Source organism: Asterias amurensis, chromosome 1 (assembly GCF_032118995.1).
Source record: "Asterias amurensis chromosome 1, ASM3211899v1".
Classification (NCBI taxonomy): domain Eukaryota; kingdom Metazoa; phylum Echinodermata; class Asteroidea; order Forcipulatida; family Asteriidae; genus Asterias; species Asterias amurensis.
In genome coordinates this window covers 5,729,091-5,744,968 of record NC_092648.1, presented here as the reverse complement: position 1 = coordinate 5,744,968, position 15,878 = coordinate 5,729,091, and the positions used below count along the sequence as shown (strand labels likewise).

Below are 15,878 nucleotides of genomic sequence, written 5' to 3'. Positions count from 1 at the left end.
TGACATAGTAAAATACTATGGTGATATAGTGCCATTCAAGCACGAGTTACATGGAGGAAGTGGCGAATACAAGCCACTGTTGGTCCCCCAATGTTCACAAGACTCGATTAAAAATAGATTCTTTGTGTTTCTGCAGATCGTCTGTTTTTTTTAATGAAATGTTTTAAACTTGTACTTTCTTTACCACACTTGGTACCTTCCCAATGCAATTTCACAACAGGCTTGTCATCCTACACAGTAATAACCTTACTCTCTGTCTTGTTTGTTCCATAAACTTATAATTCTTTAATCATCATCTTAAATAAAACAGGCAGATATCTGTAAAATCTCAAACTTGTAAATAACCTTTAAAAATGAACAAATATGACACCCCATTACAGAATCAGGCACGTCTCAGAAATTGAATTAAAAAAACAAGACACCCATTTGAGAAATACTTTCATTATAACAATTGACATTTCTATTGCAACGTCACAGCCGAGTTTTTGCCAATCCCAGGTTGGAAAACTATATGGAAAGCCATAAATGCAAATCAAAAACAGATTGCTACTATTTGTAACAATGCTACAAAAATATTCAAATATTGTGTTGATTTTTTTGAAAACAAAACAATTAAATATTTCATTTAATTGAAAGTTTTCAGAAATCGTGAATTTGGTTAAAACATCTGTTAATGGGATTGAGTTTTTTACCAACATTCGGCTGTCCAACAAAAGAAATTTCTATTTACAGATAATTTATATGCCCAAGTTAGATGCTGTTTGAAGGGCATGAAGCGTCACAAAAACATGAAAATGTAACATCCGTTGAGCTCAAACGTCAACCAAGTAAAACAATTTGTGTTATCAATGATTTATATATAAAGGAAAGTAATGTGGAACAAACCATGAAGGCTATACCTCCATGGACAAACTGTAAGAAGTGATGCAAGGTATATGCAGTGCAGGATGCGTGGAAATGTGAATTATTTTGAAGTTTGTGGCAAAATCTTGTAAAGAACAGTTAAAACTGGGTGGAGGGTTGAACAGACATAATGAATTCATTGTTCCTGGTCCTAATTTCACAAAGCATGTAAGCACAAAACACTTGCTTACCAAAAAAGATTGCTAGCCATAACACCGTACACAATACCATTGCTGTTAGTGGTACCTCTTCGAAATCAACAATCTATCAATGATTATGTTCAAAACACTGCTCAAAACTCACCTGGGGTCGATTTCACAAAGAGTTAGGACTAGTTCTAACTTAGAACTAGTCCTAGGAAATATTAAAAACATATTGCTAGTCTTACGTTAGGACGAGTAACTCGTCCTAACTCGAGATAAGACTAGTCTTAACTCTCGTCCTAACTCGAGATAAGACTAGTCTTAACTCTTTGTGAAATCCACCCCTGTTCTGTTAAAAATATCTGTCAAGCGCATTTGAACATGTATACGGAAAATGCGCTATACAAATACATCATTATTATTATTATTATTATTATCTCACTAATTTCTTGCTTATCAAAGGAATTTTCTAAGCAGAAATTTCTGCTAAACAGCTTTATGAAATTGGGCCCGGGTCACTGCCGTGGTGCCCCCCGGAAATGTTCCAATAGAAAATTTCACAATTTCCTCATAGATGTAACTTTTACCAATGAGAGCATGCATTGGTGCCCACGCCCTTTCAAGAACAAAGCATCAGTCCAGAGTTGCCAACATTTGCATCTTGCAAACAGGGAGATATCACAAATTACTTACAACATAAACGGGGAAACAAATTCCTTAATCAGGGACCTTTCATAGTTTTCTATCTGAACATGGAATGATTTGTTTACTTTCAGGGAACTTTCTGCAGAATCAGGGAGAGTTGACAGCTGTCAATCATTACTATGTCACAGATGCGGTTGCCCGTGATGAAAAACACACAAACACTGGGCGCCGTGTTTGGAAGAGTGCCTACCATAATTAATAGCCATAAGTCAATTATATTACCTGATTAGAATGAACATATTTTTGCTAAGAAAACCTTTTTGTGCTCAGCAAGTATTTGTACGTACAGGCTTGATGAAATTATGCCCTAGGGTCAATTTCACAAAGAGTTAGCACTAGTCCTAACTTAGGACCAGTCCAAGGAGATATACAAATTGCATGGATAGAAAGTTAGGACGAGTAACTCGTCCTAACTCTAGATAAGACTAGTCCTAACTCTTTGTGAAATCCACCCCTGACGTGATATTTTATACAGAGTCTTTGTTTTAGATGTTCGTGATTCAATCTCCAGTATACAGGAAGTAGTAGAGAAGAAGTCTTGCCAGATCTAGGACGGCAGCAAGCACAACAATAAACAGAGTGATCCGTAACCACGGCCAAGACTCTGCCGGCTCCTCTTGCAGGATCTGAAATGTACATAATACAATTGGTCAAAAATGTATTGTGTAATTGGAAAGCTGGGGAAAGCTCGTTCGTCATGGCTGCCCCTCGCCTATGGAACGACCTTCCCGCTGGTCTACGAGAGCCTGTTGCCTGTGTTCAAAAGCCTCCTCAAGACATTTCTGTTCCCCAACCCATCTTAGTTCATTTGTTCTTCTTTTTGTCCAGTCTCATGTAAAGCGCTCTGTTCTCAGTAGAGCGCTAAATAAATGCTTCGCATTATTATTAATCAAAACATTTATTCAGTATACAGGGAGGGTATACGTTTGGTCATCACTTTTAAAATTAACGGCAATAACAACTTTGATTAGCTTTTGATATTATAAAAGCATTTTGAGAAACTTTTAAATTTGAAGTAATGTGGTTATGTAAAAAAAGATATCAGTTCTTATGCCTCGAAATTTGAATCTGAGAAGTGCTACTGTCAGTTACACTTCTCAGATTGTCTTTTCCAACTAGGTGTTATTCTTCCTGTGTGGATATACTCACTAACATTTACGGCGATATCTATAAAAAAACGACCACCTTTTGAAATGAAATTGTTGTATACATCTACATTTATGATTAAATGCACTGGCCAATGGCCATCCTTTTTGGTAATTATCAAAGACCAGTCTTCTCACTTGGTGTATCCCAACATATGCATAAAATAACAAATCTGTGCAAAATATGAACTTAATTGGTCATTGAAGTTGCAAGAGAATAATAAAAGAAAAAACACCCTTGTTGCACAAATCTGGTACTTTCCGATACATAAAAAAAGGCTTCAGGCTTGAAGTCCTTTAATATTTGAGGGAGAAATTCAGAGGGTGCCATTTCTCACAATGTTTTATACTATCAACAGCTCTCTATTGCTCGTTACCAAGTGATTTTTTATGCTAACAATTATTTTCAGTAATCACAATAGTTTCCAGTGCCTTTAAAACAAACGAATGGATAAAAAAAACCAGAAGATATAATTTGCCTTCAGTTAAAGGTCTACATTACCTGTGGTAAGCCTGACACTTGGCCAAGTTCTAGGGGTTTGGCTATCGATGGTGTAACAACGTCTGCTTCACTCACTAAGACGCCTTTCAAGAAGTGCTTACCCGTCTCTACAATGGTCACTTCCATCATCTTACCCATGTATTCCTCCTTCATTGGTACAAGCACCTTGGAAGAAAAAGAATCAAATTTATAAGACAAGTGGCAGGTATCATCCAAAAAACTGGAGAAGAAAAAGAAGACAAGCAAATGAAGAATTTTGGGTGGTCGTGTTGGCATTGTGGTATCATTATTTAACTTCCACACTAGGACATGTAGGACCCTGGTTTGAATCAAAGCGGGGTACTTAGTGGATTGGGTTTTCAGTCCCTACCTGACTGCAGGGGTTTTCTCTTGAATAATTTTCTAGGGTTTTCCTCCCACATCTTTGACTGAAACTTCTATGTTTTCTCTACATTAGGTTCTTGGCTGGTACAGTAAAAAAAGTTCACTTATTGAGAGTCATTGGCCTCACAACCTGAACAATTGAAATGAATTGAAATGAAACAAAATTTGTGCCGTAGCTGAGTAGTTAAAGCCATTGGACCCTTTCGGTAAACAGTATTAAGGCCCACACTTCGTGTATCACAACTTCTATATAAAATAACAAACCTGTGAAAATTTAGGCGCAATCGGTCATCGGAGTGGGGAGAAAATAACGCGAAAACCCACCCTTGTATCCGCACGTTTCGTGTTTAAAATAAATCTGTAATTCTCTATATCGAGAATTGATATTGTTTTACTGTTTTCTCAAAAAGTAAAGCATTTCATGGAATAATATTTCAAGGGAAGTCTTTCACCATTACCTTCTGTAAACCCTGTAAGTTATTTGTAAATATGTGAACTTGTTTTTTTCCCCTGTACCGAAAGGGTCCAATGGCTTTAAGTGCAATGGGCACAAGTACTAGCATTTTGGGAGTCTACGTCATACAATGTAGTGCCCGCTTCAGGTGATGGGGTGTTTACACATTTACTTTAATTTATAAATGTGCAATTTGATCTCAATTTGGCAAGAGTGGCAGACAATCTACTCAAACTAATGGACTCACCTGATCATAGCACTTGTTATGTGCAACGTAATACTGCTTGTCATGTGACACCTCTGTAGCTAGGACCTGCTGGGTCTGTCCAATTTTGTGGTCGTACGTTCGGTAACTGTGGAACAATATTGACAGCTTTTTTGTCCTTGCCTTTTTCTGAAAAATCAACAAACAAACGTTCAAACAAATAACACATCAAATGTTGACACTTTATTAAAGCTTGTCAGATTCAAATTTACAGGCATAAAAACTGATATCATTTTACATAAACACATATCTTCAAAGTGAAAAGTTTCTTAAAAGGCTTATAGAAAGCTGCTTTACCTTTAGCCATTAGTTTTAAGAGAGATTGCCAAACATTCACCTTTACTTTAAAGGCAGTGGACACTATTGGTAATTACTCAAAATAATTATTAGCATAAAACCTTACTTGGTAACGAGTAATGGGGAGAGGTTGATAGTATAAAACATTGTGAGAAACAGCTCTCTCTGAAGTAACTAAATTTTTGAGAAAGAGATAATTTTCCACAAATTTGATTTCGAGACCTCAGAATTAGATTTTGAGGTCTCGAAATCAAGCATCTGAAAGCACGCAACTTCGTGTGACAAGGGTGTTTTTTCTTTCATTATCTCACAATTTCGAAGACCAATTGAGCTCAAATTTTCACAGGTTTGTTATTTGATGCATAGGTTTAGATACACCAAGTGAGAGGACTGGTCTTTAACAATTACCAAAGGTGTCCAGTGTCTTTAATACCAGAAAACGGTTACCAGCAAATATATTTATGCCATGTGCACTGTTTGTAATTGCTACCTTAACATTTATGTTTGAGCAGCTCTTTGAAAATTTGGCCGTGTTCATCAGAAAGAATAACTAATAAGAATCGTCCCTTGATTTGACTGACCATTTGTGCAGGTACTTGTGGCATCTTAGCAGCGGGGGTACCTGGCCGAGGGAAGAACTGGTTCATAAACAGCGAGGGGAATTTATAATCCTCCACTAGTCTCATCGTTTCTTCAAAATCCTGAAAGGGAGGGGGTAGGAAATACGGGAATGGGTTACAAATGCATTTATAGTTTGAGCTAAGTCAGTCACCGTTTTTTATTTAGAATCCTCTACTAGTATCGTGTCATTGTTTCTTCAAAGTCCAGGTAAGGGGGGGGGGGAGGTAAACAAGGGAAATGGCTACATATGGATTTATAGATTGATAAAAAATAGATCACCAAACTGCATTTATACCGTCTGCTCCTCATAGAGTTAAACCCCTGCACAACTGGGCCCACTTGCATGTCTTTGCTTACAGCAAGCAAAGAATCAGCGCTTACAGAAGCAGGGAACTCCGGGCTTACGTCAAGCATATTTCAAAGGTTAGAAGGACATTTTTGCTTGTGCCTGTGCTTAGCATTACTAGGCATTCTTCCCCTACAAAGCTAGCACAGAAATTCAGCGCTTGCACAGTAAGCAGAAAATTGTGATCATAAGCAAATCATTTGGCAGTAAGCAGCGCCATGAAATTGGGCCCCAAATCTACTGTAGTTGACAGTAAAAGACAAATGATTTGTTTAAAACTAAATATTTTTTGACTCAAATAAAATATGTTCATGTTTTGGTATAGTCCATCCTAATATCAACACAAACAAACAGGACAGATTTCAGTTGTCTGAAACAGTGCTAAAATATGCCTGTAAATGATTACGTACTAAACCAAGCAAATTTACAATGAAATAACGCAAATATTGAAAAGCAAATACAAACCTCATCAGTTTCAGTTGGAAATCCACAAATGATGTCTGTTGCTATGGTAATGCCTGGTACCCTGTCAACAAGATCAACATCCACAGTTAAAGTGAATACAATCAGAGTTGGTAAGTTAGTCTGAATCTGTTGGAGTTCATATTAAAGGCAGTGGACAATATTGGTAATTACTCAAAATAATTAATAGCATAAAACCTTACTTGATTACGATTATGGGGAGAGGTTGATGGTATAAAACAATGTGAGAAACGGCTCCCTCTGAAGTAATGTAGTTTTCGAGAAAGAACAATTTTTCCACGAATTTGATTTCAAGACCTCAGATTTAGAATTTGAGGTCTCGAAATCAAGCATCTGAAAGCACACCACTCCGTGTGACAAGGGTGTTTTTTTCTTTCATTAGTATCTCACAACTTCAACGACCGATTGAGCTCAAATTTTCACAGCTCTGTTATTTAATGCATACATTGAGATACACCAACTGTGAAGAGTCGTCTTTGACAATTACAATAGTGTCCACTGTCTTTAAGTTATCTTATAGCCATTTCATGATGCGCAGCTGTCCACCATTTTGGAACGCAATGAAATAACCAAGGAACCATTCACAAACTGTGCACAAAACACGGTAACCCCTCTCCACTAAGCAAGTGTTTGGCATTTTAAAAGTGAATTTGTGCTGAAGCAGTTCTATGAAATTGGACCCTGGCTATGACTTCAGGACCCCAATTTCACTGAGCTGCTTAAGCACAAAAAGTAGCTAAGCACATCAAAATTATGCTTACCAGAATAACGTTACCAGCCAATCTATCATGTCACACGTACAATTTGTGACTGATATCCTGCTCATTTTTTGCTTAGCAGACAATAGTTAAATAATGTTTTCTGCTTAAGCAGCTCTATGAAATTGGGACCAGATAAGTTTTTGGAGATCCTACCTTTCCCTCAGGAAGTCCACAACTCTTCTGAAGTCGGCAACACTGTATTCTCTGCGCATGTCAAGTAGCACATTGTCAGATCCTGACTGTACGGGTACGTGCAGGAAGGAATACACTCGCGGGTGATTTAAGATCTTGGACATCTCCTGAAGGATACAAACCATGACATCAAAAGAATGATTTATGTATTTAACTGGTGCGTTTTCAGTTAATTTTTTAGGTTCGTGGGTCTGAAGGTTTGTGGGTTTAGGGTTGAATGTTTGAGGTTTCAAGGTTTTTTTATTGGCTAGGGTTTGAGGGTATGATGGTGTGAAGGTCTGAGGGTTTGAGTGTTTATGGTTTGAGGGTCTAGGGTCTGAGGGTCTAATGGTCTAGGGTTTGAGGGTCTGAAGGTTTAAGGGTCTGAAGGTTTGAGGGTCTGAAGGGTTGAGGGTCTGAAGGTTAGATGGTATGAAGATATGAGGGTCTAGGGTCTGAGAATCTAGGGTTTAAGGGTGTAAAGTTTTGAGGGTCGATAAGGCTCGAGTGTTGGGGTTCTAGGGTCTGAGCATCTGAAAGTTTGAGGGTCTGAAAGCTCGAGGGTTTAGCCTTTGAGGGTCTGAAGGTGTGAGGGTCTGAGGGTTTGAGGGTGTGAGGTTGAAGTGCTTAGGGTGTGATTGTCTAGGGTGTGATTGTCTAGGGTTTGAGGGTCTAGGATTTGATGGTCTAGGGTTTGGGGGTCTAGGGTCTGAAGGTTTGAGGGTCTGAAGGTTTGAGGGTCTGAAAGTTTGAGGGTGTGAAGGTTTGAGGGTGTGAGGGTTTGAGGGTGTGAGGGTCTGAAGATTTAAGGATCTGAAAGTTTGAGGGTCTGAAGGTGTGAGGATCTGATGGACTGATGGCCTCACCTCAAGATGCTCCAGAATGTATGGAGGGTTGGTCATTCCAATTCGCATCCTGCACCCCTCTGGAATAACTTCAACCAGTTGCCATAATAGCTCTGTGATAGATACACCTATATCTTTACCATAGGCTCCTGTATCCTCGCTTGTCAGCCAAATCTCACACACTCCCTCTGTAAAAAAAAACATGAATCAAAATGATGTTAATCCATGTGTTAAAAACAACATAGTTGGCTATCTGTATATATATTAATACATGATACTTTTGTAGCGCACATATCTTAAAGACACTGGACACTATTGGTAGCTGTCAAAGACTAGTCTTCACAGTTGGTGTATCTCAACATATGCATAAAATAACAAACCTGTGAAAATTTGAGCTCAATCAGTCGTTGAATTTGCGAGATATTAATGAAAGAAAAAACACCCTTGTCGCACCATGGTCACACGAAGATGTGTGCTTTCAGATGCTTGATTTCGAGACCTCAAATTCTAAATCAAATTCGTGGAAAATTACTTCTTTTTCGAAAAATACGTCACTTCAGAGAGAGCCGTTTTATACGATTGTTTACACTATTAACCTCTCCACATAACTCGTTACCAAGTAAGGTTTTATGATAATAATTATTTTAAGTAATTACCAATAGTGTCCACTGCCTTTAATGGCTATATCACATTATTATCCCTGCTCATTAGGCCTACTGACTGTTCCTTAAACTTTCTCAACTCCCTGGGAGAATACAACCCCAAGCTGCTTATTAGTGCTATAGGATTAATCAAACACAATACTTTCTCAGCTCTCTCAGAATCCAACATAAACACTGGGTTAAGAGCAGCATTTTCAGTTCTGGGCCTTGCTCGAATCCCATCATGGCACTTGTGTCCTTGAGCAAGCTGCTTTACTATAACTGCTGATCTCCACATAGGGGTGTAAATGGGTCCCTGCGAGGGTAGAGGTTGATATTGTGAATAAAAAACCTTTGGAGAGCTATGGTTGTCTACGTTGTATACTCCCCAGGGAGCTGACCAGGGATACAGTTATTGTAAAATAAGATATATAAGAACTAGTTATTATTGTAATTATTAAAGCCCGGTTCACACTTCCTGCGAATGCGAATCGAATTTGACGTCACAACCCTCCTTTCGCAGCGATATTCGCAAATGAGTTGAGCAAAGTTGAACTGCTGCGAATTATTTGTTGAGAATTTGTGACGTCAACATTCGTATCGCATTTGCATTCGCAGGAAGTATGAACCAGGCTTTACTGTCCTGACCGGGAATCAAACCCAAACTACAATTATTCAGCTATAAGAACTCGAGTACGATGCACTAGACTACACAGCCATAAAACTTCAAATCCATGTTACATTTGTGGATAGCGAAAGGCGGTTTCAAATATAGTGATACACATTGTTGTTCGTCTCCTACCCACTATCAAAACCAAAAAACAGAAAGACAAGCAAAACTTTACCTTGGAAAGACTGTTTTGCGCGCTCAACCAGTTCATCAGGATGATAGCTGCCAAGTTCCCCTCGTGCATGCTTTGTCTTACAGTATGTGCATTGATTTAAACACCTGATGTACAAAAAGGATTAATATAACATGATTTGAGACAATGCTTTGCATAAAAAAGGTTTTCAAGAAATCAGCATATAACAGTTTCAGATTTTTAAAGGGATTTGTTTAAACAACATGATTGGAATTGAGATTGTGAGTCCGGCCTTCCTTGATATTATCAAGGCAGGCAATCTTGCAAGGGTTTCCCTTAACTTACATTTAAGTCGCCCGCAACTTTTTTCACTAGCCTTCCTTTCATAAATAATGCCAAAATTTTGGAAGCATACAAAAACAAAAACACGAAGAAAGTGAAGTTTGCAAAATTGCGTTGATGGACGATCTTATCCCTAATTTCTGTCCTTATTAATACTATTTTCATGGATTCGTGATATGAGGTTCAGCTGTATAGAACTTCTTTTGAAATGATCTTTGTGGTTTAACAATTGGTCGACGACGTACATTTGGGAAAAAGAGAGCGACCTTACCCAGTATTTATAGCTAGAATCTCAATCAGTGGATTTTTTCTAATCTTAGGAAGATCCAACGCTGCTCCTCCAATCTTCTTTCCATCTTTCTTCTTTTGTTTCAAAAGTCGTACAGTGTGCCCTTAAATACAAAATGTAATCAATGGTTATTAATATTAAACAATATTTGTGCTACATGTGTATATACACATAGTTACAAAGTTTTGTAAAAATAAAATATTTAAAAAAAGTTTACTAAAAATTGGTGTTGCTTTCTTTTGACAAACATTTGTTCTAAAACATAAAAAGTTTTTCATGCAAGTGATCAGTAATTTTAAGATAAAACAAAAGAACATCTGAACCAAATTAAAATGAAAAACAAAAGTGGCACATTGCCTTCAAATCTCTCAATATTTTGCAGTTTGGAATCGCTGCTTATCCTTTTCTCAAGAGTTGTTCATGCACAAAACACCTATTATTATTATTATTATTATTATTATTATCAGTATTTTGCAACTAGTTAGTAGTGAATAAAAAAACAATTAAATTGCTTCTGAAATACAACCAGAGTGAAAACTTTGACTATAGAAAACAGCAGTCTGTGTGCCGTTATGAAATTTCATTAAAAACACACAATTTTGAAAGATATTTTTGTGAATTTTTTCCACCTAAAATAATTTTAAAACAAAGTGCCCAAATCCAAAGGCAATGTGCCACTTTTAAATGATTATGAGTACATGTTTGCTTCTTCCAAAACCATAATTTAAAAAGTATTTTGTTTCATTTATTCTGGTTGTGATGCCATGGACTCTCAGAAATTAATCACTGCACAAGCCAAGAATCAATGGGGAGAAGACAAGAAAGGAAGTTTCAGTTTTAGATGTGGGAGGAAAACCACAGCGAATTAATCAAGGAAAACCCACGCAGTCAGGTGATTCAAACCCCAGTATGATTCAAACCGGAGCCTTAGAGGTGGAAGGCGAGAAAAGATAACACTACCAACCCAACCAGCCGTGATAAAGTTGCTTCACTCCTGGAGTGCTTTTTGGCGACCCCAACCAAGCCCAACCGACTCAACAAGTCGGTTACCGTTTGGTTTTGAACAGCATCGTCATCACGCCTCAACACGCGAAAACGCTCAACCAATGACCAATGTTTCTGGTTGGGGTCGCCAAAACGCACTCCAAAAGACCCAGTGCTCAGGTACCTTTTAAGGTTTCTTCAACGACCTCCACCACCCTGTCAATCTGCTGCACCCCAACGATGCTCACTCCATGGATGTAGCCCAGTTTGGGTTGACCCTGGGGGACACACCCAGCGACTACCAGCTGTTTGCCTTGCTGCTGGGCGTGTTTCACATCATTGCGGAAATGATCCTCAGCAGGGTTTTTGACGGTGCAGCTGTTGAGGAGCCATAAGTCGGCTTCCTGGGAGTTACCTTCGACAAACAAAATGTGGAGAAAAAGAACATTTTATTTTCATTAGATCATGACAACCACCCCCCCCCCCAAACAAAAAGGAGAAAATAATTTTGTCTTACAGCTTATTAATAATAATAATAGTGGTATCTTATATAGCGCGCATATCCGTCACTCAGTGACGCACCTAGCGCGGTAACATACAGTATTTCATGCAAGGACTATGTTTGAAATATGAGACCAAATCCTTAGCACCATGTAATGGTTAACAAGGTGCTGTTGCGCAATATGCTGCCAATCAAACCAGGAACACCAGGGTAAACCCCATCTCTTTTCTAAAAGTGCACTGGGTTCTTTTACGTGCATTATACAACACACAGGACCACTCGCTTTGCGTCCCATCCGAAGGATGAAGCATTATGAGTAAAAGTTTCTTGCTTAAGGACCAGGTGTCACGACTGGGACTCGTACCCACACTCTGCTGATCAGAAACACCAGAGTTTGAGTCCGGTGCTCTTAACCGCTCGGCCATGAATTGCTTGTGGGCAAAATGTTTTACCCTAGTACCTGTTATTTGATAACCATAAGCTGCCAGTTGGCCGGCCATGTACTCCCCATCTGAATTGTTATGGGAGCATCCCCAAGTCTTCACATAGATCTTCTGAGTACCGGGGATGATACTGAAGAAGAAAGAGAATGGAAAACAATGTCATTGTGTGATACACACCTTCCATTATGTAATTACAATATCCAATCACTGTGTGGTAAGCACACTCACAGTCACAGTACAGGATTAATATAAGTACTATGATTATCTCATCATCATAGTCTTACCTTTCATCATATACTTGTTACTACTTTAGGGTCATAGTAGCCCTGGTAGGACGTCAGTCAGTGCCACTGCACTGACGTCCTGGGTATAAAGGTTCTTTACAATGCGAACACAAGTTTGACTACAATTTATTTTCTTTATTTTTTACCTGATTTGAGAAGCTGAAATTCTGTTCATATATTCACAGTGTCCCTCACTATATTCTCAACGAGTTCACAGCTAACAAATATATCCATGAAAGAAATTATATTCGAAAAAAAGGTTGAAGTCCTGCACTGGCAATGTTGATCATCGTGTACCACTTGATAGTGTGAGCCCAAGTGCGCATGGCTTTGAGTACAGTGCATCGTCTTGCCGCTATTCACCGTCAAAACAGGGTAGGTGCCGTTAACTCCCCTTCAACTCCTCCAATATACATTTTAAAATCCAGGAGGCATAAAATATTCCAGCTCAAATGAAATTTTCATAAATTTCCGGTTGAATTTCGATTACAAATATCAATTTTTTTTTCTTGTAAAAAAGAAAAATTCTAAGTGTGCAGCAAAATCGTCTGCCGCCGTCTTGCTTTTTCACAGTGCTTCCTGTACATGTGCGGACAACAGAGGGCGCTTTCCTGCGCGCGTATATTTTTTTTCTTGGGACGGTTAGCATGCGCTAATTTATGGTAAAACGTGGCCTCATTTGTCCTAGAAAATAAATACGCTACCAGCTCATGGAGTCTTGGTACAAGACGTCAATTCTCGGTATCGCATAGTTCTGCGATGTGTGTAAATTGCTCACCGACTATTATCCATCTGCTTGTGTTTGGTTAACGCAGGTTGACAGCGATTTGGCTGCAAATAGTAGGTCGCCACTGATCAGTGCAAGAAAGTGTTTACACGGAAGTTAGTGCACGACGTGGGATCGGAACACGCTAATTTAAATTTTCTTTTCACAAAATATTAACACCAAAGGAGGAAATTCAACAATTTGAAATAATGCAATCTTTGAGTTCCAACTACAAGGAACATGTGAGTAAAAGTTCAGTTTTTGCAATGGTACGGGACCTTTATACCCTGGACTCCGTCGCGTTGCCTGCAAGTTGCAGTGCAACGGAGGAGTCCAACCTGGGCTAGGGTCATAGTAGTACTTCTGAAAACTATGAGCCTCACTAAAGTTATTATACAGGATTCAAACACTACGTTTCAAAATGGTCGTTGATAGATCAACATTTTGGGGGTCTTTAGCCAGCAATAACTTCAGTTTCCTTTTAATTATACACACCTAAAAACTTTCCCAACAATGTACATTATTTACAATTGGTGGCGACGTGTGGAAAATTATCCTAAACTAGTTTAGTTATGTAAATAATGCGGTTGGTTTTGTTTTGATCAATAAAAATTAACAACCCCAACCGAACCATCCATTCCAAGTCAAAAAAAGCCAAGGCCAAACTTTATAATAATTACAAGTTTTAAATCTCCCCTCCTAAACAAATATAAATAAAAGATGATAAAATATGTTTAAAAATAACAAAAAGAAAAACTTACCTTTTATGATCAAACTCATCTTCCTGCCCATTTGTTGATGTTTTGATGTCAGCCGCCGACGACTGATTGCTGTTGCTGCCGGTTTCATCGTCGACATCTTTCCTCTTCTTTTTTCTGAGACGGACTTTCGGCACAACTTGCTGTTTGTTACTAAATCTTTCAGCCGGTGTGACTTCGTTGGAACCAATAATGTCCTCTATGTCATCCATAATCTCTTCACAGGCTGGCATGTGGGTAAATAGATGGATACTTGTGAAAAGAAACACGTGTGTATTACTTTTTTACACACAACCGGATTGATGAAGCAAAACATCACCCAGATATAAAGCACGCAACGGAATGGTGTGTCAGGAAACAAGACAACTTGCAACAGAACCAGACTATTGTTCTCATTATGACCTATGGTCGGCCAAAAGGTGCAAAATCTACGACAACCGATCGCGAAAACCAATAATGAAAGAAATTGAACAACCCTTGTTGCATAAAATTGTGCGCAGATGTCTGAAGCCTTTCTCAGATTCCTTTTTTTGTGGTCATTTTACTTTTAGTTAGATAGCTGTAGCCCAAAATGCCCTGGGCCCAATTTCATAGCGCTGCTTAGCGGCTGATTTCTATTTCATATAGCGCTGCTAACCGTAAGCACACAAAAATGCATGCTAACCTTCCGGTGCTTACCGCACGAAAATAAATGGCGTCACATTGCTAATCCACGGTAAACACGCAATATGGCCGCCCAATTTTTCTGCTAAACCTGTGAAATACGCTAAGGCTTAAGCAAAATTTTCTGCTACAGTAAGCACGCAAATTTGTCCTCTAACTTGTGCCACTGGATGATTGAATGTATTTTGAGCCCTGACTGTTTTTTTTTAAAGAGTATCACAAAAAAAGGGGAAAATAAAGAAAACAACATTAAGGGGAAGGAAATAGAGCGAGGGGATAATAGTGTCCACTATTTCTACCCCCTGACACAGTCTGGTGGTCTCCCCTACCCCGTCCCCCTCCCCACACGTACCACACACACACTCAGCAAACGGCCCATGCCTAGCCGACCTTGTTGAGCTGTTAATGGCTCTGCTTTTAACATTGGTCAGATCACTGTCACTGACAGTGATGAGACCGATGTTAAACTGACAGTGATGAGACCGATGTTAAAAGCGGAGCCATTAACATTGCTCAATAAGGTGGGCTAGGCCCATGGCTAGGCCCATGCCATAAACACCAATTAGTTGCACAACAGCCAATCTCGTGATTCAGCAAACTAGACGACAATGCTTGTTCTAACTCGTCATTGTGAAATCTGCGGTTTAGCTTGGTAGGATTCGAACCCACAAGAAAAAATTAGTAGTATAGTCAAGACTAATTAAAAGCCATGAAAGATGGATCAAACTAAATAAAATGTAACTAAATTTACTCCACAAAATCCATTTAACCATCCAATGACCTTTCGGGCTATGGCCTATATGTCATATTGGAGGACATTATTTATCATATGATAATATAATTTGCTGAGAATTTTTAGGATGTCTTAGGTGTGGTGGAGTCCTAGCCTAACTCAAGGAAAGACATAATGCGTCGCCGCACGCACACCAAGTGCCTACGTGCAGTTTTCCGAAGCCCAGTTTTAGACTTCACTCAGGCATACCCAGTGTTCATACAAAGTGTCCAATAAGCTGGTCGACACTGGTTAAAGCTTTCCTCTTGCGACTCACTTTTATATTCCTAGAAAACATGTATAAGTTTAATATAAAATTATTTTATCAACGAAAGTATTATTATAATTGTTTATTTCGGTCGGCAATTGCAAGAAGGGAAATAGACCATTGAAAGGACTTGCTCAAGTTTAGCCGGTGTCACAGTTAAAAAACATAAACAGTGCATGCAGTAGGTTGGTCTAATTTACGTTTGTATGTAGGCTTCATCCAGGGTCTAGGTTTGTCCTTTCTCTATGGTTTGTCCGATGTGAACAGATGTATGCCCCTCCACTGTGACAAGCAACCGAGTGTGTAGCACCATATGCATTATCATTTTTCATTCGATG

General features: G+C 38.8%; 2 protein-coding genes across 4 annotated transcripts in view; both read right to left on the bottom strand.

Annotated features, from left to right (window-relative positions):
- LOC139943900 (transmembrane protein 229B-like) overlaps positions 1–15,878 on the bottom strand; it is a 334,157-nt gene that overhangs the window by 206,551 nt on the left and 111,728 nt on the right. The window lies entirely within an intron of this gene.
- On the bottom strand, positions 271–15,821 carry LOC139943840 (threonylcarbamoyladenosine tRNA methylthiotransferase-like). 3 transcript variants are annotated; one of them, XM_071940689.1, is made up of 13 exons: positions 15,741–15,821; positions 13,841–14,063; positions 12,047–12,159; positions 11,269–11,499; positions 10,083–10,203; positions 9,512–9,615; positions 8,047–8,213; positions 7,163–7,308; positions 6,231–6,291; positions 5,380–5,499; positions 4,484–4,630; positions 3,399–3,563; positions 271–2,377 (listed from the first exon to the last, which is right to left on the bottom strand). In XM_071940689.1, exons 1-13 carry the CDS (start codon positions 15,757–15,759, stop codon positions 2,252–2,254), a joined length of 1,743 nt encoding a protein of 580 aa, XP_071796790.1. In that variant the 5' UTR covers positions 15,760–15,821; the 3' UTR covers positions 271–2,251. The 3 variants fall into 3 exon arrangements, with proteins under 3 accessions (XP_071796790.1, XP_071796781.1, XP_071796799.1); XM_071940680.1 differs by lacking the exon at positions 15,741–15,821 and adding an exon at positions 15,252–15,288; XM_071940698.1 differs by lacking the exon at positions 15,741–15,821 and having other exon boundaries at positions 13,841–14,152.